This window comes from Penicillium canariense (assembly GCF_028826845.1).
Source record: "Penicillium canariense strain IBT 26290 chromosome Unknown utg000001l_segment0_segment0, whole genome shotgun sequence".
In the NCBI taxonomy this organism is placed as follows: domain Eukaryota; kingdom Fungi; phylum Ascomycota; class Eurotiomycetes; order Eurotiales; family Aspergillaceae; genus Penicillium; species Penicillium canariense.
Genome location: NW_026622728.1, coordinates 885,435 through 906,520, shown reverse-complemented (window position 1 = coordinate 906,520; position 21,086 = coordinate 885,435). Strand labels below are relative to the sequence as shown.

At 53.7% G+C, this 21,086-nt stretch overlaps 7 protein-coding genes across 7 annotated transcripts; 4 read left to right on the top strand and 3 right to left on the bottom strand.

Moving 5' to 3' along the window:
* Positions 1-441: 441 nt before the first annotated feature.
* Positions 442-2,253, top strand: N7482_000306 (uncharacterized protein; the record flags this gene model as incomplete). The annotated part of the gene is made up of 3 exons (XM_056682431.1): positions 442-621; positions 693-1,615; positions 1,674-2,253. The coding sequence occupies 3 exons, from the start codon at positions 442-444 to the stop codon at positions 2,251-2,253; spliced, it is 1,683 nt and encodes a 560-aa protein (XP_056546037.1).
* Positions 2,254-2,642: 389 nt separating this feature from the next.
* bck1 (uncharacterized protein) lies at positions 2,643-7,568 on the bottom strand (the record flags this gene model as incomplete). The annotated part of the gene is made up of 2 exons (XM_056682430.1): positions 2,643-2,763; positions 2,824-7,568. The coding sequence occupies 2 exons, from the start codon at positions 7,566-7,568 to the stop codon at positions 2,643-2,645; spliced, it is 4,866 nt and encodes a 1,621-aa protein (XP_056546036.1).
* A 1,345-nt stretch (positions 7,569-8,913) lies between these two features.
* Positions 8,914-10,843, bottom strand: N7482_000304 (alpha-keto acid decarboxylase family protein; the record flags this gene model as incomplete). The annotated part of the gene is made up of 4 exons (XM_056682429.1): positions 8,914-8,997; positions 9,081-9,288; positions 9,362-10,586; positions 10,651-10,843. The coding sequence occupies 4 exons, from the start codon at positions 10,841-10,843 to the stop codon at positions 8,914-8,916; spliced, it is 1,710 nt and encodes a 569-aa protein (XP_056546035.1).
* A 574-nt stretch (positions 10,844-11,417) lies between these two features.
* On the top strand, positions 11,418-12,751 carry N7482_000303 (THUMP domain-containing protein; the record flags this gene model as incomplete). The annotated part of the gene is made up of 6 exons (XM_056682428.1): positions 11,418-11,477; positions 11,590-11,721; positions 11,810-11,969; positions 12,028-12,272; positions 12,410-12,550; positions 12,602-12,751. 6 exons carry the CDS (start codon positions 11,418-11,420, stop codon positions 12,749-12,751), a joined length of 888 nt encoding a protein of 295 aa, XP_056546034.1.
* A 1,344-nt stretch (positions 12,752-14,095) lies between these two features.
* N7482_000302 (phosphotransferase family protein) lies at positions 14,096-15,221 on the top strand (the record flags this gene model as incomplete). The annotated part of the gene is made up of 2 exons (XM_056682427.1): positions 14,096-15,006; positions 15,089-15,221. 2 exons carry the CDS (start codon positions 14,096-14,098, stop codon positions 15,219-15,221), a joined length of 1,044 nt encoding a protein of 347 aa, XP_056546033.1.
* Positions 15,222-15,709: 488 nt separating this feature from the next.
* Positions 15,710-19,099, top strand: N7482_000301 (uncharacterized protein; the record flags this gene model as incomplete). Its single annotated transcript, XM_056682426.1, has 7 exons — positions 15,710-15,796; positions 15,862-16,201; positions 16,261-17,847; positions 17,907-18,462; positions 18,512-18,633; positions 18,703-18,984; positions 19,074-19,099. The coding sequence occupies 7 exons, from the start codon at positions 15,710-15,712 to the stop codon at positions 19,097-19,099; spliced, it is 3,000 nt and encodes a 999-aa protein (XP_056546032.1).
* Positions 19,100-19,790: 691 nt separating this feature from the next.
* On the bottom strand, positions 19,791-20,815 carry asf1 (nucleosome assembly factor ASF1; the record flags this gene model as incomplete). The annotated part of the gene is made up of 4 exons (XM_056682425.1): positions 19,791-20,181; positions 20,241-20,549; positions 20,602-20,641; positions 20,707-20,815. The coding sequence occupies 4 exons, from the start codon at positions 20,813-20,815 to the stop codon at positions 19,791-19,793; spliced, it is 849 nt and encodes a 282-aa protein (XP_056546031.1).
* Between the last annotated feature and the right edge of the window lie 271 nt (positions 20,816-21,086).

Sequence of the window (21,086 nt, the reverse complement as noted above, 5' to 3'; positions counted from 1 at the left end):
CATGCCGGGGTCTCTTCGTAGCTATATGTAGGGTCGACAGCATGTTCGAGGTGCACATCTTTCTATCAAACTGCTTTCGCTCCGGCTGGGTTACGATCATCCCTCGATAGGGTTTGGGTAGCTTGTGGGGTGTTCAGCAAGGATTACGGCGATCATAATGGGTGCGTATGATCAACACTCCTAGGAAAGAAAAAGATTCCGAGAACGAAGTTCAATGTCCGAAGTAAAACAGGGAAAACAACTTGATTATGATTATGATTGCATGGGGGATTGATTTTCGCGGCGTCTGCGTCGCTGTGTCAGGTAGTGATTGACGTGGAATGCTGGCATCGGTTGCGAATATCCGCTTTCGTAAGGTGCACCACCAATATATTGGCCATCACCCACGGAACTTAGTGTTGACAACTCTTGATACAAACTTTTCATTATGACAGAGTTACTATGACCATCACCACCACATTGCCGCCGCTCGGGAGGGCCATCCCAGAAGGACCCCATGCTATCTCGGTCCACATACCGACATGGAATGGCATGTGTAGTATAGGACGGGGCGACCCTCAGGTCATGAAAGCTCTACGAAATGGATATCCCCGCACATTTGTGCACAAGGACATCCAAAAGGTATGTTTTTATCTCTTTGGAAGGGGGTTCACTCGGAAGATTGGAAGCATCGGTGCTAACAATTGATTCAGCTGTTTCAAGCATGCCAGAGGCGCTTTCTTTCGTCCCCAGCGAAAGTACTACTCTTCCTCGAACAAAGGCACGCCCAAGCATGCAAAAGCTTTGTGACTTCACCCGCAATTAATGGTGATAAAGCTGCTCCAGCTAAGTCAGTATCAGTATTTGCTCTTGAAATTGGGGAGTCTCATCCCACGATGGTACGTGCTGGCAACACGCCCCGGCCGACAACACTCTGGGCTGTGGTTTATCCAGAAGAATCAGCACCAATTGGAGCTTTCTTCTGGCGTCTCACGGGAACTGGTATATCATCTCGCTTTGCCGAGCACTGCCTCCGGAGAATTGAGGCGATGCAACGGATTGAACCACCTGTGAAGCGATTTTACTCCGCAATGGCCACAGTTCATCCCGTATACCGAACCATTTGCACTCGCATCGCATGCTTGATGGAACGTGCCCCGGCTGGTCCCCGTCGAAGTCTGACTGTGAACCACTCCGACGTCTTTCTCTACCCATCCGGCATGTCGGCCATCTACCATGTGCACCAAGCGCTTTTGAAATGGCGAGGCCTCGAGAGCGTGATCATCGGATTCCCATATGAACTGACCATCAAGATGATGAAAACCTATGGTCCGTCGTACAAGTTTTATAGTCTCGGTACGGATGAGCAGATCGACGACTTTGAGGCATATCTCGACACCAAGGCACAAGCTGGCTCCATGATCCAAGCCGTCTGGTGCGAATGTCCTTCGAACCCGTTGTTACGAACCGTCGATATGGAGAGAATTAGAAGACTCGCGGACAAGCATCGCTTTGTGGTGGTCGTTGATGAGACAATCGGCAGCTTCGCCAATGTCGACGCCTTGGGTGTGGCAGACGTCGTGGTGACTTCATTGAGCAAGTCCTTCAATGGATATGCCGATTTGCTGGCGGGGAGGTACCAATGATACCCTACTCTCGACAACCGCGGACTGAGGCTAACATACGAAGAGCAGTGTGACTCTGAATCCGAATTCCGACTACTATGGAGCCCTGAAGGCCTGCTTGACAGGTGGCTACACCAACACTCTCTATATCGACGATGCAATCCAACTCGAGCGCAACAGCCGCAACTTTCTCAAGCGCGCAGCGCAGATGAACGATACCGCCGAATGCGTGGTTGACTACCTCGTTCCCTTCGCCTCCGATCCATCAAGCGTCGTCAATGCGGTCCATTATCCTAAAACTTGCGAGTCCGCGCAGCAATACAAATCACGCATGCGTCAAGCAACAGACGAGTTCATACCGGGTTATGGGTGTCTCTTCACTGTCGATTTTGACACCATTGAGGCTTCAAGAGCTTTCTTTGATAGTCTAGATGTGCGGAAGGGCCCATCTTTAGGTGCGCATATCACATTAGCCCAGCCGTATGTTCAGATGGTGCTTCAGAAGGAAAAGAAATGGGCGGCTAGTCATGGCTTAAGAGAGACGATTGTGCGGGTCTCTGTTGGGCTTGAGGATAAGGAGGTTCTTTTGCAGAGTGTGAAAAGTGCCCATGTGATGGCTGAGAAGACGAAAGGCACCCACGCTTTGTAGATTCATTTAAACTGGTGCCCCCAACATAACATTATCCTGGATAGTTTTCCGCCGTATGTTTGATACGCATTTCCAAGTCTATTTGAGAAGCAATGGAAGAAGATTGTTTCGCAGAACAACCACCCTCGAAAGGCACCATTGTATTTACGTGCAATGCACAATCATTAGGTATCTGCGGGAAACGATACTATGTACAAGAATTCAGCCCACGAGCACCGAAGAGGCAATCCATCCTGGCCAATCCTCGCTCGAACGAAAAGAGAAACTGAGAAAAGGGTATGTATGTACGATGCAGGACAAGGGAGCAAAAGGCACAACATAAAACCACAGGCTCAATGAAAGATGCACAGCATTTCTTTCCATCAGCCTCTTGAAAAGCTGCAACCACCTCACAGAACGTGACGGATCTTGGCATATAGCGCCGTGTCCAGGAAATTGTAAGTAGGATCTGACTCGCAGAAGGGGTGACGGGTGAGCAAGGTGCCCGCAGTGGGACGTTCGGAGGAATCCCTATTTAAGAAATTAGTCAGATGCTGGTTCTTCGGATACGAATCATGATAGAAAACTTACACTGTGAAGCAGTCGTACATAAATGCAAGAGCTGCAGGACTGATGTTCATGGAAACGTCGTCGGGGATAGGCGGAGCCTGGTTGAGGCTTCCCAGCTTGAAGATAGCCCCGATGGCTTCTTCCTTGCTCCACGGCCGGCGGCCAGCAAACATCTCCAGCACCACGCACCCAAGGGACCAGATGTCGACTTTAGCACTGTAGCCCTGGCCCTGGGACTGGATGACCTCCGGGGCCATCCAGAAGACTGAGCCCTGCATGGAGTTGGTGGAGTCGTTGCCGTAGATGTCATCTGTTTTCTTGGAGATACCAAAGTCGGAGATCTTGCAAGTTCCGTCAAGGTCGAGGAGGATATTATCCGCCTTCAGGTCGCGATGGAGAATACCCATGTCATGCAGATAAGCCAAGCCACCAAGGGTTTGGCGGGTCAAAGACTTGACAACGCTCTCCTCAAATTTGCCATGTTTGCGAAGACAACTTCCGATGGAACCGCCAGAAATATACTCGAGGTAGATGGAAATCGACATTTCGCCCCGCTCGCACCCCAAGTACTGCACAATATTTGGGTGCTCGAGATGTTGCATCGTGTCAATCTCCTGGTCCAGGGCAGCAACCATTTCCTTGATACGGTCTCGGTCTGTTCCTGCGATCCTGGCGTTGATCTCGACTTGCTTCACCGCCAAGACTTCACCATTGTCTGCGTTCATGCCCAGATACACACGACCATAGGTTCCCTTGCCAATAAGTTGACCACGGATGATACGGAAAGTGGGCTGACGCTGTGGGACAGAGCCGCTCGGTCCTGGAGGGGTGTTTTGCGGGATGGGATCGAGCTGACTGAGTCTGGTACCTGGCTTGGGACTGATTTGCATAATCTTCGCGCCGAACATCTTGGTACTCTTACGGCGAAGTAGATCGCCTGATCGCTGAGGGCCCGAAGAGCTGATACTCTTGGTTCTGTGTGCAGCACCTCTAGCCACTTCACGAATTGACTTCTTCCGCGACAGACCGCCACTGCGGTCCACATTGCGTCTAGCAACGATTGATGCGCCTTGTGGCGGTGGTGGAGGCTGCATTGTCAATACATCCGGTGTGTAACTGCCTATATCGACAGGCGGCTGCGGTGCATGTGCAACCTCTTGCTTGCCTCTGATGGTTGCCCCGTTGTCAACGTCCCCTTTGGCATTTGGCGACGGAGGCTCATCGAGGTAAGGAGCATCCAGGTCGACATCCGGGAAGAAACTATCCAGGTTGTCGATAACGCCCTCTACGGCGGGTCTGCTAGCCCAAACATCTCCATTGGCAAACGAATCTCTCCGTTGGGGCTTCTCGTCGTCTGAAGAGTCTGTCCCATAAAAGGTGCCTGAAAATTTTTCTGGAGATTCGGAAGCCTCTCCACCGGAACTGTGCCCCGCTGGTCCGGGAAAGCTCTCACCGGAAGCAGTATTCGGAGATATGAAGCTGACCGCCCGACGCGGGTTGTTATTATCCGTATCCAGGGTAAGAGAAGGCTTCCGTTTCTTTTCAGGCTCGGGCTCGGGCTTCTGGGACTCGTTTCTTGTAGGTCGAATTGCAAAGAGGCCATCATCAGATGAATCACCATCATCATCTGCTTGCGCCACAGGCTGTTGTGGCGTTCGCAAAAAGGACACTTCCGACTCTTCGAAATCGAACTCGGGACCAAATGACTTGCGAGATACCAAGCCCGGTTTTTGAGAGATCGTGCTCTGGGGCGAATAAGTATTTGTAGCAGAGCGAGCAGCAAACGATGAAGGTGATTTTTGACCTTGCTCGGCGGCAAATTTGGAAGCAGTCCTAGAGGAGTCTGGATCGGACAACTTGTCAGTATCTATGGTTACAACAGAAGGGGTTGCAGAATAATAGCCAAGCTGCCTGTGTGCCTTACCCAAGGTAGTCCTACTTGAAGCTGTTACGGCAGAATCCATCGTATTCGGTGGGTCTGAATCCGAGCCAGCACTGTCCCGATTGGTTGACGACGGCGTCGAAGGCACCGGGACCGAAGGGGATGGAGTGCCAATGGCACTCGTCATTCGACCAACGCTCGCAAGTACTGCTCCAAGACCATGTGTTTGCACTGCAGACTGTGGCTGGGGCCGGTGACGATCTCCGCGCTCACCTGGAGCTTTCCTAAGCGAGTTGATTTTGGTGAGGGTGTTAGATTCGTTTGGCGCAACTGGTGGTTTCCGAAGAGGCACCAGCGTGTCAGACTTGTCAGACTTCTTCTCTTCGTACGGTGAAATGCGTGGTGTATCAAAGTCAATCACACCTTCACGTCTATACCCTGTCTCGCCGTAGGCATCTTTCCGTGATTGTTGTGTGGTGGACGGAGGAAGTCGGGAAATGCGGTGCTCTTTTTGCTTCCGCTCGACTTCGCGCATATGTGCCTCATGGCGAGCAAGTAGATCCGTCTTGTCGGCATCAAAGGCTTGGCCAGGGTCCGGAGAACCGTCTGCCGGCGTTTTCGGCGTTGATGCCTTCAGTGTGGTCTGCCGAGAGCCCAGAAGGTCAGAACTAGGCTTAGTCTGGGCATGCGGTGATAGTCTGTTAAGAGCTCCCTCTTCAAGTGGTTTCCGATGGATTGGGGCATGAGTCGCCGCCGTGGGGGAGGCCGGCTTGTCAACGGGTATCGAGACTCCAAGGCCGTCGAACCGAGGAAGGTGGTTTGCTGGGGCTTGAACAGCGGCCCCTTTCACGAATACTTTCAGAGAGCCATAGGCGTCAGACTTAGTCCGGCGGCTGACTGCCAAGATTGAATCACTCATGGGATCCTCGTGCTCGGTCTGACCAGGTTGAGTGAGGAAAATTTGGGCACTGCTCCAGTCGAAGATGCCCAACTTCTGGCAAATGCCGGCGCGTAGAGTTTCCACAGAATCCCAATCGGAGATATCAATCAGGCGGTAGTTGACGCCATCCATGGTCGCGAAGATCCATTTCTTTGACTTAACCGTTGTGGCCGAAGAAGGACGCTCGCCCAGAGACATGTCACTTGTATTGAAACCAGGCTGATATGGCAGGTAGCCATTTGTGCGAGGTTCGGGGCTTGGGGGAGACTCCAGATCCTCTGGTGAGGGATGGCTCGAAGAATCGGCTTTATGCGCCTTTTTCCGGGTAAAAAGATTCAGGATGCCCTTTCCATGATCTCTGGAATACGACGAAGAAGTTTCTCCGCTCCATGGTCGACCTGGGTCCTGCGGCCGGTTACCATCCTGACCTTGCCTGCGGCTGTCGTAGTACCGACCCATTGTGGCAGAGCCCCGTCCTACCCCAGGAATAGACTCTGTGCTATTTCCACGAGAATGTTCATACTTCAATGTCAGGTCCCCGGTAGATGAGGATGTTAGCCCCGCATATGAAGGAGACACATATTGGGCCGCGGGACTGCCACTCTTCGGGCTATCCTGGGCCCGCAGAGAAGGAGGAAGGGTGCCGTTCTCGCTAGAAACGGAAGGGCTCTGGCGCCGATGATCATTGACTGTCGCCAAGGCATTTCTAGAATAGTCAGATCGCAGCCATGTGGGAAATTCTCTTGAGGGAGAATCGTACATTGGCGAATCATGACCGGAGGGGATGGGCAAGGTGACAGAGCGCATTTGCAGGTTCTTTTGCGCATTTGACGAATTTTGAGCATTGGTCAGTTGCTCAGGAGTAATATCGTTGATACCAGGCGTCGGGCCAGCCGAACGAGGCTCTATCATCTGGCTTGTATAGAATCCAGTCCCACTCTCAGCAGAGGTGCTAGCCCATGCCGGCGGCTCTCCGCGCATCGGTGTGGAGATCGAAGAGTCAGATCCATTATCGTGAATCTGGCGGATTAACTTGCGCATGCGCAGGCCCTCCTCTCGCTCGCGAGTTGAATCCCATCCGGTGCCACTTCGCGCACATTCCTTGGCCAACTGGGGATACACAACCTTGTGAATTTTCCCAAGATTTCCTCGTCCACCAGATGCCAAGCCAAGCTCGAGGAAATCAGCTCCTTGGAGCTCCAAGGACATGAAGGTTTCTTGCCAATCTTTGGAGAAGCCATTTTTTGCAAGCCAAAGAAGTACCCGGTCCAGCGGCCACTGAATAGCAGCTTCGCTAGGAGACATTCCACCGAGCGACGCACCACTGGGTTGATGTCGATGGCTCGGTGATTTCGCGAGGTCTATGCCTTGAGCCGAATTCTGCAGCGGATTCTCGTGGGTCACCAACTCGTGAACATTGTTGTGTAGGGCAAACGGAGGAGCAACTCGGGCCGCTGGTGTTTGTGGGTTATAGGTTCCATCGGTGCCAGGGTGATACGTTTGGCTACTCGCTTGTCGTTGCTGGGGGTAGGAGTCGTAGGCTTGTCCGTTCGTCTCGAACAAGGGCGGAATACCAACTCCAATTGTATCATTTCCGGGTATATAGGTTGCGGAAGTGAGTGGTTGGGTGTCGGATTGGGGGACAATCGCTAGAGGAGCAGGTGGACGGTATGCTGCTATATGTTGATTTTGGTGAAGCGGCGGAGGGGGTGGAGGTGGAAATCCGCTAGGCATCGGCTGTCTGCCCCAGCTTTGCTGCCAACCCGTAGGTGCGCCATACCCGGTTCCCGGGGGCGGCCCAGGAGGGGGACCAGGAGGTGGAGGTGGCACCCCAGTCTGGTGTTGTTGTACCTGCTGATGGGGGGGTCGTGGAGGAGGCGGAGGCAGGTTAACAGGATGCTGGTTGGTTGGTGGCCCAGGGATGTATTGTCGTTGACCGTCCATGGTGGACAGTGCTCACTGAGCGCACAATCTCAAGCTGTGAGCACTAGGCCACTTGGCGAGGAGAAAAAAGTCTAGTGAGATTCTCGCCAGTGTCTCCGCATCACAGTGCTCTTCAGATAGCGAACTCCGTAGCCGACATGGTCCAGATCGGCGTGTCCGAAGCTGTCGCCGAAGGCCAGGGTGTGTCGAGGCCAGGATTCGAGTTGCGAGTAGGAAGGATGGCGTCGTCGTGCGCACGACCAAACTTTACAACCAGCTGAAAGAGGCTGGGCTCGGTGCTGCTCAAATAAGTCTTATCGTCAGCAAATCTCAAGGTAAGGAACGGCAAGGGCGATCCCCCTCCGATCGTAAAGCCGGCGCAACCAAAAGCGACGGGTGAGCAATCCAGTCATGGGCTCCTTGCTTCGGAGAATTCATCCCCAAGGAAGCCCACACACACACACACACACACACACACATACACTTACACTTACTAACCGAGGCGAAATCTCGAGGGATAAAAGATATTGTTTGGGAAACAAAGGGCCGGGAAAGAGCTTGGATGCCTCATGATCAGGGCGCTGCGATCGTCACGTGGGCCCGCAGTCAAGAGTGGAGACGCGGATTTGTTTGTGGCGGATGGGCCCCGTTTGGTCGGGTCGGGCTACACTTGGCTCGCTGCTCTGTACTGACTACCGACTACTGCGTGCGGCCACACACATATGAGAGACTCTGCAAAAGACACGAGTAACAAGGCCAACAGGTCTCCTCTCTCCCCCTGAGGGCTAAGCGGTAGCTAGGGATTGGGCCCCCTGTTCGAACGTCGCTAGCTCCAGCCGGTGTCATATCCGCGTCGGGGATCCCTGGCCCCCTTTCCCTCCATGAAACCGCCAAGTTTGACCAGTTCCCCGGCCGGCAGGCTTCAGACCGAAAAATGGCCTGGGGGCGGGTGACTTGACAGCTGAAGCAGCTACGGTGGTCCCGCCCGTCTGGCGGTCAGGTCGGCCTGCCAACATGGCTCGAACTAGTTTACTATGTAAGTAGCATCTTTCTGCCCAATGCTACCTCGAGATCACCACCTGTCCTGGTGGGCAATGTAGCTGTCCAGATCCAATTTCTAATATCAACTTCAATTTCTGAAGGAGAGATGCTTTTCTAGCCATTAAATGGATAGAAATTCAGGAGAAAATATGGAGACGTAAACCAGGATACAGGCCATATGAGGGGCTGCGCACATGTCCCGAGCCGTTCGAAGCCATTTGCCGAAGAGACTATCCAAATGGTTGAAGCGCAATGCTGGGGATCAAATCTAACGACCAGGAGAAGAGCTCGCGATAATTGGCGACCGGTCGCCTCAACGGATCCCTTATTTGTTGCGCTCAGCTGCGGCCTCGGCGGTCAGCTTCAACCCAGCGGGAGCATCGTTGCGAGGCATGTACAGCTCGACCAGCTAGCCAACGAATTAGCCTTGTTCGGACTTTCTTCGGTGAAACATCCAAACAGCAGAACAGCAGAACAGCAGAAACGACTCACCTGGAGTTGGTTGGGGGTGCTGAAATCCTTGTTGGCAAAGAGCTTGGTCAGCTCATCTCTGGTCTTGATGCGGTAGCTCTTGTACGCATCCTGGCCGCCGAAAACCTTGGGGATATTGGCATAGTCCCAGGGCTGGATGTCGTTGTAGCCCGCCTCCCATCCGTGGATGTATCGCTCAATGGTGTAACCCTCATTGCAGATCACAAATCTAGATATGGTATCATCAGCACGTGCGTTTTGAAATCACGGTATTGTACCTTCTTCCCATAGCCCGGACTTACATAATGGGGTTCAGCTTATTCCGAAGCATCGTGCTGAGCTCCTGCACCGTCAACTGGGTGCTGCCGTCTCCAATAAACAAGATCGTGCGGCGATTGTTTTGTTCCTTGGCAGCCAGCGCAGCACCCTGGCAAGCGCCCATTGAATACCCAATACTCCCCCAAAGCACCTGGCTAAGTGCGGTGACATTGGCAGGGAAGCGAGTATCCCAGATGCCGAAGTTGGCAGTACCTGTCTCCGTAATGACCACGTCGTTCTCCTTGAGCCACTGGCCAACAGTCGGCCAGAGCCAGGCGTGAGTGATGGTCTGGCTTGAAGTCTGCTCACTTTCGGGGACCTTGTTGGTGATATGGGGAATTGGCGAAAGGTTGAGCTTGCCCATACGCTGAACAACCTTACGGAGCACACCCTTCATGTGGACATCGGGGTACTCGGAATACCGCACGCGCACGTAGGTGCTGTGGAAATCGATGGTGTTCAGCTGGCCAATGCGATACGTGAATCCGGTCGTATTAAAGTCGGACTTAATGGCGCCAATGCTGAGAATGAGATCTGATGACTCGATCACCTCGCTTACGCCCGGGTTGGATCCATTTCCAGCGTAGACACCGCCGAAATTCTTGTGTGCCTCATTCACTGCGCCCTTGCCCATTGGTGCCACGAAGGTGGGTAGGCCAGAGGCCTCGACCAGATCATGGACCTCGTCCAGAACACGGTGGCGAATGGCACAGGCATCAACCAGGATAACAGGGTTCTTGGCGGCATGGAGATACTTCAGAACCACATCAACAACGTAGTCCTCCTTCTCAGGGTCATTACCGGGCAATGACAGGTCAATTGGCTGCTTCAGGCGGTTGCCATTGACCTTGGAGGCAATCATATCGGTGGGGAGAGTCACGTAGACTGGACGACTACGGACCCAGCACTCACGAATTGCGCTGTCGATAAGAGTCGCCGCATCGCGGGGGTCCTCAAGGCGGGCAACGTAGCAGGAGATTGCCGCACTCATACGGTTAAAGACATTGAAATCGCCATTGCCGAGGGTGTGGTGCAGCAGCATCCCATTCTTCTGCGACTGGGTAGTTGGCTGACCAACGATGTGGATGATGGGGACAAATTCAGAGTATGCACCTGCGATGGCGTTCAAGGCTGACAACTCTCCGACGCCAAATGTAGTGATCAGAGCACTGATGCCCTTCACACGCGCGTAGCCATCGGCCGCATAACCTATCACCATAACCCGCGTTAGATGCGACCACAAACTCTTCACTGCGGGTTTTTAAAGACATACCCGCATTGAGCTCATTACAGTTCCCCACCCAGTCGAGACCGCACTTGGGCAGGTAGTCCAATGCAGCGAGATTGTAGTCGCCCGGCACGCCGTGCACCGCACGAATACCGACCTCGTGCAGACGCCGAAAAAGGTACTCGGCGACGTCCATTGGATTCTCGAGCTCCCGCGTAACAATATCGTCGGACACCATGGTGGATTGATTGACGGAGGGTTGGCGAGTTGGCGAGGGGAAAGGTGAAGGTCGGCGAGCCTAGTCAAGGGCGGGGTGAGCAGCGTACCTTTTAGCCAGTGTGATGAGCCATCAGAATTCTGCGACAGAGAAACAGGGCACTCGGGCTTGCCCTTTAACCTCTGGCGATGCTGAGACCTGGACTACGTCATGAATGGACCGTTGATGTCATGTCATCACCACCACCGCATTGTTTATGGTTGTATGACAGGGATGGACCACGAGGCCGGTGGGCCAATTCCTATATTCACAACTGGCTTGGTTTGCTCTCCAGCCAACTCCCAATCAATTACTATAGTAGATTCTGTAGTAACTGATTGATCTCGTCAGCAGAACGGAGATGGAAACAGCCAAATACTTAAGCTTTGGCAGCCGTCCAGCTCGAGGTGATCCACTTGATGTGCGCCCGCTAAACCCAATTGACAAAGGGCCGATCACACAAACCTCGGGGCCTTCCCCCACTCCTCCGCCTAGCAGTTTATCAGTCGCAGAAAATTAGCCTGCTGCTGGACAACCACTCTCTTCCTCCTTCCCGATGGCTGGGGAGAAACGCAGTATGCCGAATAACGCCGGTCAGTCGGCCAAGCGCCAGAAGGTACGCGCATCACAAGGGTTTGCGGAGTGCGGAGTGCGCGCGTGCCCGTACCCGCTTCCTCCCAGTCCTTAGGAAGCATTTGGAAGGAAGTAGACGCTAAATTATTCCACAGGGCGGGAAACCAGCATGGCAGAAATCCAGCCGCAAAATCAACATCGACACTGGTGATGTGGGTGTGATTGTGACCTGCGACATGGGCAGGGAGGGAAAGTGCGTCGCCGAAACACTCGACATCTTCTCCCAGGTGAGTCCATCTCACCGAACAGACTGCGCGTCCTGCATGTGGTCAGCCTGCCAAGATGGTCGCAGTAGCCACTAATCTGATGTTCTAGGCTCTTGAAACCTCGGCGGCAAAAGAGGTGGACGAAGATGAGCCCGAGGATGAGGATGACGGCGATATCGAGGCCCAGATCCAGAAGGAGCTTGCAGGCTTGAAACCCAACAAGGATAAAAAGCGCCCCTTCGAAGCTATTCGCTTAGAAATGCCCTGTGGTGCGTTCGCGATCTTTCCTTGACGCAATCGTGCAGCAGCGGTCGGTTCACGAAACAGCCCATGGTGCCCCTGCTAACCCCGAACAAGTGATATTCGTACGACTCGAGAAGTCGATTGATCCGGTGGAGCTGGTGCACCGCCTGTGTGCTGAAGCACAGGCCAATCCGGAGACGAAGCGGAGCCGATATATTAAGCGCATGACCCCGGTCACTGAGGTCCGGAAGACTCTTAGCGTGGATCTCGAAGCCTTCGCTCGCGAGATTCTCAAGCCGCACTTCCATTCTGGGGGTCCACCGAAGAAGGTGGGTTGGGAGGCCCCTGTTGCCGCGCCGGCTTTCGTGCCGTTGCTGGCTCGACGCCCGATCCTGCATTTGAGCCGGGATGGGGCTGGCAGCTGTCAGACTTGTTGGGGACTGTGCTGATGGCTTGTTGGTTGTAGTACGCGATTCGGCCTTCGGTACGAGGAAACAACAAATTCAATCGAGACTCTATCATCAAGACTGTTGCCGACATTGTGGGGCCTGAGCACCCCGTGAATCTGAAAAACTACGACCAGATTATTCTGGTGGATGTCAGCCAGGTGAGTTCACACGCGGTGAGTCATCCCAGGAAAGGCTGACAGGCTCGATAGAATATCATTGGGATGAGCGTCGTGGGAAGTGATTACGATCAGCTGAAACGGTTTAATCTGGCCGAGATCTACGATCCGGCCCCGAAGCCAGCCCCGAAGGAAGACCCGACGGGTCCGGGTCCGGAGGATAGGGTCGCAGAGACGTCTTAGGTACCGTGTGGCACCGAGCCAATCAACAGGGTTGTTGCTTCGACAGACCTCTCAAGCCCAGGGTGGAAAACCACTTACGAATCGAGATGATATATTGCGGTAGCTTTGCATACGAGCGCGCGGGTCGAGCCGCGAGCAATCTATCATATTTCCTAGCCCGGAGCGATTTTATGCAGCCACCAGCTCACCCGTTGGGAAGAAATGTTTGTTTATGCCTACCCCGGTACCTCATAGGATTCAAGGACCCCCAAGTTGGCTCCCACGGTGCGGAACCTGTCCGAGTCTCCAAATTCTTACTCGCACGAACTGGGGAGCCTACAACCCGACTATCGGGTCAGGGTTTTCCATCGGGTGTCCACGGTAGAAGTTCAGCACATGGCCAACAATTCCACCATCGCTTGTGGCTGTCTGCTTGTAAGCCCGTGCTAGGCTTGCATACCGTCTCCGGAGCGCCGGTTGTGTGGGGAGGGGGCGGGCGGTTAGCGAACGCCCAGCAATCGGGAACGAAAGCAATCTCGGGACGAGGCGATGCAAGGCGAGAATTAGGGTGATGACACTGGATGTATGAAGGAAGGTGTGGAACATTTGGAACCTTTGGAACCATTGGGAAGGGCTTGCCGAAACGCCAGCGATTCTTGGTGCCATCGCAGGCCCGCAACTGGAGATCCACCAAGGGACATTCGGCAAGACGCGCTTGTGATTGGCCCGCGGGCGGGTGCTCGGATGTCCGCGTTGTCTTCAAGCGGGATCCTTAGGCGAGAAAGCATCGCTGACATCCTCGCCTCTTTTGATTAGCCCGGCCTCTCTACTCGTTCTGTTGGGGCTTTGAACGGTTCCTTACTTTTCATTTGCCCTGCTCGACAATCATTCAGTGGAGTCTGTAAATGACACAATCCTTGCACCATGGTCAAGTCAGATTTCTCGGACCAATGCCCAACTATAGCTCACGGTCTCCAGACAAGCTCGGGTCGAGCCTCCACCAGCCCCCGTATCTCGCGTAGCTAAACCTACCGTAGGTCCATGTCATGGCGCGTCTTGGGCCCCGCGGCCACTTACCCTGCTGAGGATTGAGGGTTACGTGGGCGTGCAACGATGGCGGTCTGCTGGGCCCCCTCGCTGGGAGACCTCCCCTTTGTGGATGGATACCGTGGAGTTAATTCATTTCTTCCTACCTCCTAGTGCCGAAAACGCCCCCAGGGTCAAGGATGCGTTGCATGTCAAAACAATGTCCTCGGAGGGATCTGCTCGGTATCCTACTGTATCTCTGATAACCACTGATTACGGTCAGGGGTTCTCTGATCATCTATTTCGGCGGGCTTCCCCCCGATCCACATACAGCACAGAATGCATCACTCCGATGTGACGACGCAGTCTGCTTTCTTATCCCTGAAGGGACTCAATATGCCCTCCACTTATCATGACGCCCTGGCTGCTGAATCGGAGGAATACCAGCGACTAGATGCTGTGCTGTCATTGCTATTCCCTCCCACGGTTCGTGTGCAACAATCGCAGAATATCCTCGGTCATATGCATTGTTTGCGCCGCCTCACCCTCTCCAACAGAGTTCGATTACTGCTCAAAAGTTCTCCTCTCCCGAGGACCCCCCTTCTTCGGCACGAACGTCTTTATCTGGAGACGGAAGCCCGTGTCTTGGCTCTTCTAGGGCACAATGCAAATCCGTGCATTCCTCGACTCTATCACTACGATCCTCGCGGGGCGCATTTAGGATCTGCCTTCCTTGTGCGGCAGTATGTGAAGGGGAGTAGACTCTCGGACATGCAAGGCCGACTCACTGCCCGACAATGCAACGATATTGACCGTCATCTGGGATTCCTGGCCGCTACGATTGGCCAGAATGTTGCTCCTGGTTTTGGCACTTTGCAGCAAGTCGCCATCGGAGCTGGGAAACGGTCGTGGCGGGAAGCATTCTGTGCTCTATTTGAGAGCGTGCTCCGGGACGCCGAAGATATGTTCATTCACCTACCCTACGCAGAGATTCGGCATGAGCTGGTCCGCTTAGCCGCTGCGCTTGAAGAAGTCACCTTGCCCCGTCTCACGGTGGTGGGCTTTGGTCGACCGACCCATGTCTTCTTGGATGAGGAATCCAAACAACTCTCTGGTGTTGTGGACTTCAGCAGTGCCTTCTGGGGCGACCTATTAATGGCGGAAATCTTCGAGGATCCATCACCCGCCGTGTTAGAAGGAGCCGCGCTACCTTTGTTCCGAACGAAGAAAGCGAATATCCGTGTACTGATGTAGGTGGTTGATTGTCCCGCTCTTTCCCCATCCACCCGACCCCTAGATCGACGGTCTCACTGACATGCTGCATCCGACTAGGTATTCCTGCTACCGATTGGTATGCCAAATCACCATACAATACTATCGTAGTCGCGATGAACCAAAGGAATTCTATGCGCGAAGGCGACTGACCGCCGCCATCGCGAAGTTGATGGTGATTGAATCGGCATGAAGAGGCACGGTAGACGGTCATTTGCATGGGAGGAGCATTAAGATGAGATGATACCCTTGAGTTCCAGAATTACACCTAAAACAGCGCGATTTGCATCAATTGTTGTTCAGCGGCCTCCGCTGTGCAGACCGTTCCGCTGTGGAGCCTCCATGTATATACCGTTCGGCATGTGATACTTGGGGTTCTCATACATACTATCATCGACAGTGATGAAATCCACGGACTGCCCGCAAGTTTCAAATTATATAGATGAACGTACTATACCGAATCTCTTCTTGATCTCCCTTCTTTTTCTCCAGCCTGAAAGTGTTTCTTTCCATAGGATGGCCGCTTAGCTTGCTGGGCGTCCCGACGGTAAGGCGGGAGCGGGGCAGATCTGTTTAGCCGCCGCCGCCATGTCGTCAGCTGGGAGCGGTCCGCAGACAGATTCACCACTTTTTTCCCCATCCTTCCTACCTCTACAGCCTGCCACCACTCACTTGCCGGAAATGGCCCAATTTCTGAGAGGCAAGCAAGCTGGTATTCAGAAGGACTTGTCCGAGGGCTTGTCCCCGGACTTGTTTCAGCTCGACGACGTACGTTCTTAGCGGTCTAGGCATCCTCTTCTGCGGTCGAAACACTGACAGACCGGCTCTCCCAGTTTGCGCGATGCGGCATCAACTCCCAGATCAGCGCAGTCGCCTACGATCCGGTTCAATCTCTCCTCGCTGTCGGCACCAATGATACCTCGTTTGGGAGTGGCCAGATCTATGTCTTTGGACAACGGCGCGTGGCGGTCGTCTTTAACTTCCCGCGCAAGGCCTCCGCGAAGTTCCTCCAGTTTTGCGCGGACAAGCTCATCAGTGTTGATTCAAAGAATGAGATTTGCATATTCTCCCTTGAATCAAACAGCCTGGTGACATCCTATGCGCCGCCGGGCCAACCCACTGCGCTCGCAACCGACCCTAGCCTGGAGTACGCCTTCATTGGCTTGTCGAACGGTTCGTTGGTCCCCGATGCTTATGCTCCGGGGATTCTGAAATCACTGACAGCGGAACAGGTGAAACCATTGCTTACGATCTCGACCGACAGGGCTTGACGCCTTTCAAGATCCCGAACCTGTGGTTGGAACGCAATCCCCGATCACGGCTGTGTCCGGTTATTTCGCTAGCATTTTCTACACGTGACATTGGCAAAATTCTCGTTGGATATCCGGAGGGAGCAGTCACATTTTCATTCAAGCAAAATATTGCTCAGAAGTTCTTTGTCTATGAGGTTCCCGCTGGAGCCCGGGGCGGGGACCCCGAGTTGTCTTCTATGGGAGTGCGCCGACCCAGGCTGACCAATGCGATCTGGCATCCAAATGGTATCTTCGTGTTGACTGTCCATGAAGACACAAGCCTTGTCCTCTGGGATTCGAAAGACGGCCGCAGGCTTCATGCCAGGACTATTCAGGCCGCCAATGTTGACCAGCCAGGCTCCTCGGGTCGACCTGGCTCGGCTGGCTCGGCTGGCTCGTCTACCGGGCCCAAGGAACCCATCACGAAAGTTGCATGGTGTGCCAAAGACAACCCGGATGATACTGGTCTTCTGGTAGCCGGCGGCAAAGCTGCAGGCGATCCAAACAAAGGCCTCACTTTCCTGGATATGGGTCCGACTCCCAACTACTCCACCTCGTCTTGGCAGGTACTGTCGGGTTACTTTGAGAGACCTCGCCGTCACATGAATCTTCCGATTCCGCCGGGTGCGCACGCCATCAACTTTTGCCCTATCCCTCGCTCCACTCCCTATTTTGGAGGTGCTCATGACCCAATTGTCATTATCGTTGTGCTTTCGTCGGGGGAGTTGATCACAATGAGCTTCCCGAGTGGCCACGCAATTACACCGACCAATATGATCCACCCATACCTATCCTTCGTTCATCCGTTTGTGAACAAGGCTACTCTTACGTCAGTTGATCGCAGTGCCTGGTTAGGGCTGAAGGAGAGCCGAGCGCATGGACCCAAATTTGTGTTTGGAGGCGCAGAAGCGAAGAATCCTCTCAAGCGCTTCGAGAACCGGAATATCCTTTCTACTGCTCATGCCGATGGAACAATCCGGCTCTGGGATGCTGGCCATGACGACGAAATTGAGAACGGCGAGGTGGTTCAGGTGGATCTGGCTCGGGCTGTTGGCCGAGTTGGTAACGTGGAGGTGACCGAGATGTCTCTTGCTAGCACAACAGGTGAGCTGTCTGTTGGCCTCCGCAGCGGTGAGGTGGTTGTTTTCCGATGGGCCAACAATGCCTCGTACGGCAACGAACAGTCCCCCGGTGCCAATCAGGGTCCTGGAAAGTTGACCCCAATCAGTAACCGGGCGGACCCTGGCCTGAAGACAGGTCTGCTTCCCTTGACCCTTCTTGATATGCAGCTCGGGCCGGTGACAGCTTTGAAGCATAGCCAGGTTGGCTTTGTCGCTGCTGGTTTCGAAGGTGGTAGCTTAGTTATTCTTGACTTGCGCGGCCCTGCAATTATTCACACAGCGCATCTGTCCGATTTTATCAAGGCTCCGAAACGAAGCAGCTTCCGCAAGCCCCGTGGCTCAGAGGACATTTCGGTGGAGTGGCCAACCAGCATTGAATTTGGGGTGATGACTTTGGAAGGCGATGGTATGGATTTTGTGTCATCACTGAAACCCCCGTTCTCTCAACTGACTTTTTAACTTCAGACTACTCCAGCATTTGCTGCTTTGTGGGCACAAACGGAGGCAACGTAGCAACTTTCAAGATTCTCCCTGCATCCAATGGCACTTACTCGGCCGCTTTTGCTGGGTTCTCGCCGGTCGAAGACAAAATCATCCAGCTTATTCCGATTGATGCGGACTCGGGCAGCCCGGCGCTTGCCACTCCCAATGCCGTCGGTGGCTTGAGACACGGCGTGAAGACCAACGGTGTTGTTGTCGCAGTTACCCCCTCAAGCTGCCGCATCTTCAAACCCCCGACCTCCAAGGGTGCTCATAAGACCTGGGACGACTATCTCTGCGATGCAGCCGCTGTCGTGAAGGTTGAAGGACGCGGATATAGCTTGGTTGGCCTTTTCGGTGATGGGAATGCTCGCGCTTTCTCCATTCCTGCTCTCCGGGATATTGGCTGCGCAAGTATTAACCGCATTGCCGAAATGCGACGACTCTCGGAAGCATGCATTACACCCTCTGGTAACGTCATGACATGGGTTGGCCCTTCTGAGGTCGGACTGTTCAATGTCTGGGGATCTGGAAATACATTGTACGATTCTCGATCTCTATCCTCAGGGCAGTGCTAACGACCTTCACAGGAGCCCCTCGCAAGATCGTCTCTATGACCCCGAAAAAGTGATTCCCGCGCGTCCTACTATTTCTAACATCCAGTGGATCTCTGGCACTCAATATGTCTCGCCAGCAGATATGGACCTGCTGAGTATGTGACCATCCTCATTTAACACACTCATGATCGAGGTTGAAGACCATCATCTAACGTCAAGAATAGTTGGAGGCCCAGACCGCCCACTTTCAAAGCGAATGATCGAACAGATGAGGCTGGACGAGCAAGAGCGCCGCCAAGCACTTCGAGAAGGTCGTGCGCCCCCCTCAGAGCCCCAGGGTAACCAAGAGGGCTACCTCGCATACATGTCACGCCAAGTCCAGGAACGAACCGAGCGTCTCGGAATTGTCGGTGACTCGATGGACCGGTTAGAGGAGAACAGCAGCAATTTTGTGAGCGACGTGGGAAAGTACGTACAGAGCCAGAAGAGGAAGGCTGTCTTTGGCGGTAAGTGATCTCGAGGGCATCCTTTCTCAAACCCCCCCGCCCCCCCCCTTGCGTCATTAGGTACATGACACTGACCGACCTTTGCGCAGCGCTGGGGTCGAAATTCGGGTTTTAGTTTCGCCTACGCAGGCATTTTATTTGTACAGGAGGATGGCATAGACCATGGGTACTCGCGCTATACAGCTGTGTTTATTTAACCCGTTTGTTTTTGTTTACATTTGCCTCTCGCTAGCCTCGATGTAGGATATCCACACTCGTATGGATCGAGATATATTTTGTACCACCTCCTCGGGCATGGAAGTCATGGGTACATATCTCCACAGTTGCTACATTCGAGGACGAGCAATGTTTAGGTAGGTATATATCTGACCCGCTCACCTTGTATTCAATGTAAGCCACGGCTCAAGAAAGGCCGATCCTGTAGGTCCTAGACTAGGCCACGGGCCATTGAGGATATCGCTACCACAAAATGACAATGAGCGCCTTCCAAGAAAAGCTCCGGAAATCTACTTACCGGTTAGTCCTCCTACATACCCGACAAGATCCATGTCCTCGACACCTACCTAGATACGATGGGTGAGCGCACAATGGCATTGATTTTTCAAAATCACGTTGAATTCTATTTCGTATACCCTGTTCAACGTCCACGTTGAAAAAGGGTATGGTAAAAAAAATAAGGTAGGTTTGGTCCAGGTGTCATAAACGTAGCATACTGGCTGTCATCATAGAAAATGGGAAGGGGGGGGAGAGAAAAAGATAGGGGGAGGGGGAGGATGGGTCTAATCGGCGATGGGCTCATCGTTCGTTTAATGCACCATGACCTCGGGCTGAGCCTGGTGGGCAGGCTTGCCAGACTCGTCCTTCTGCTCGGAGTCGTCACCCATCTCGACATCCTCATCGCCCTCGCCGGCCTCGTCCTCGTCCAAGTCGTCATCATCATCATCGCTTTCCTCCTCGAGGTCCTCGCTGCCGGCGTCGGAGACATCATCCTCCTCGTTGCCGGCAGTGTTGTCGCCACCCTCCATTTCTTGGTCCTCACCCTCGCCTTCGCCCTGCTTGTTGGCATCCTCGAGCTCCTTGACAAGGGCGGCCTCCAGCTCGCGCTCTTCAGCACCATAGGCATTGCTGTCGTCATCCAGGTTGTCGGCCTCCGGCTGGTCGGGCGGGTACTCAGCGGGCGCAGACTCCTCGGAATCCCTTGAGAGGATATGTTAGTATTGCGCGATGAGAGGTCAATCAATAAGGAAGGATAGTACCATTTGATGGCGAAGCGAGTCACACGGGGCTTCTCAGCGAGAACATTGCGACGAATCCGCTCGATCACAGGCTTCGCAGGGGGCTCTGCAGCCAGCTCCTCAGAGTCGTACTCATTGTTGACATAGTAACCCACACGAACGAACTCTCGGCCGTCGTAGCTGCAGGTCAGGAGGATGACAGTAACACCCAGGATCTCCGAGGATGGAATGCGCTGCAGATCAGGCGCCTCGGCCTCGAAGATGAATTTATTCACGCCAACGGGGATAGGGCCAACCAGGAGGGAGTCGAGTTCCTGGTCATACTCCGAGCTAAGAAAGTGTTAGTGAGGGGCAAATGGGCGCGGTGAGCAGGAGGATTTACGAAGTGGCGGATCCGACATAAGTCAGTTTCCACTCGAGATCTAAGGAGGCAAATATTAGGAGGATTAACAGGTTGGGAGCAATCATCACAGAGTGGAACACTCACCCTTTTGCAACTGTTCCAGGCACTCGAAGGTGATTTCAAATTGGTAAGAGGCCGTGAAGGCGGCTGGGTTGTTGAGGATTTTGACCCCAAGTAGCGAGACGACAGACATAGTGCTAGGGTATGATGTGCGATTATGTACGAGTGGGACTGCGAGGGTAGAAGGAGGAAAAGGGTTTTATAAACTCTCGAATCTGGGGGACGGGGAAAAGAGAAACAAACAGTTGTTCACCGCAAGGAATGTCAAGGGGACTTTCGACGGCCGCAACGAGGCATATGCGAGGAGCCCGTCGCTCGACGCGCCTTCGCGTCCCTTGCGCGCCCACCGCCCACGTGACGCGCCCATGGCCTGCAGACTCGGATGCATTCAGAAGCGAAGCTCA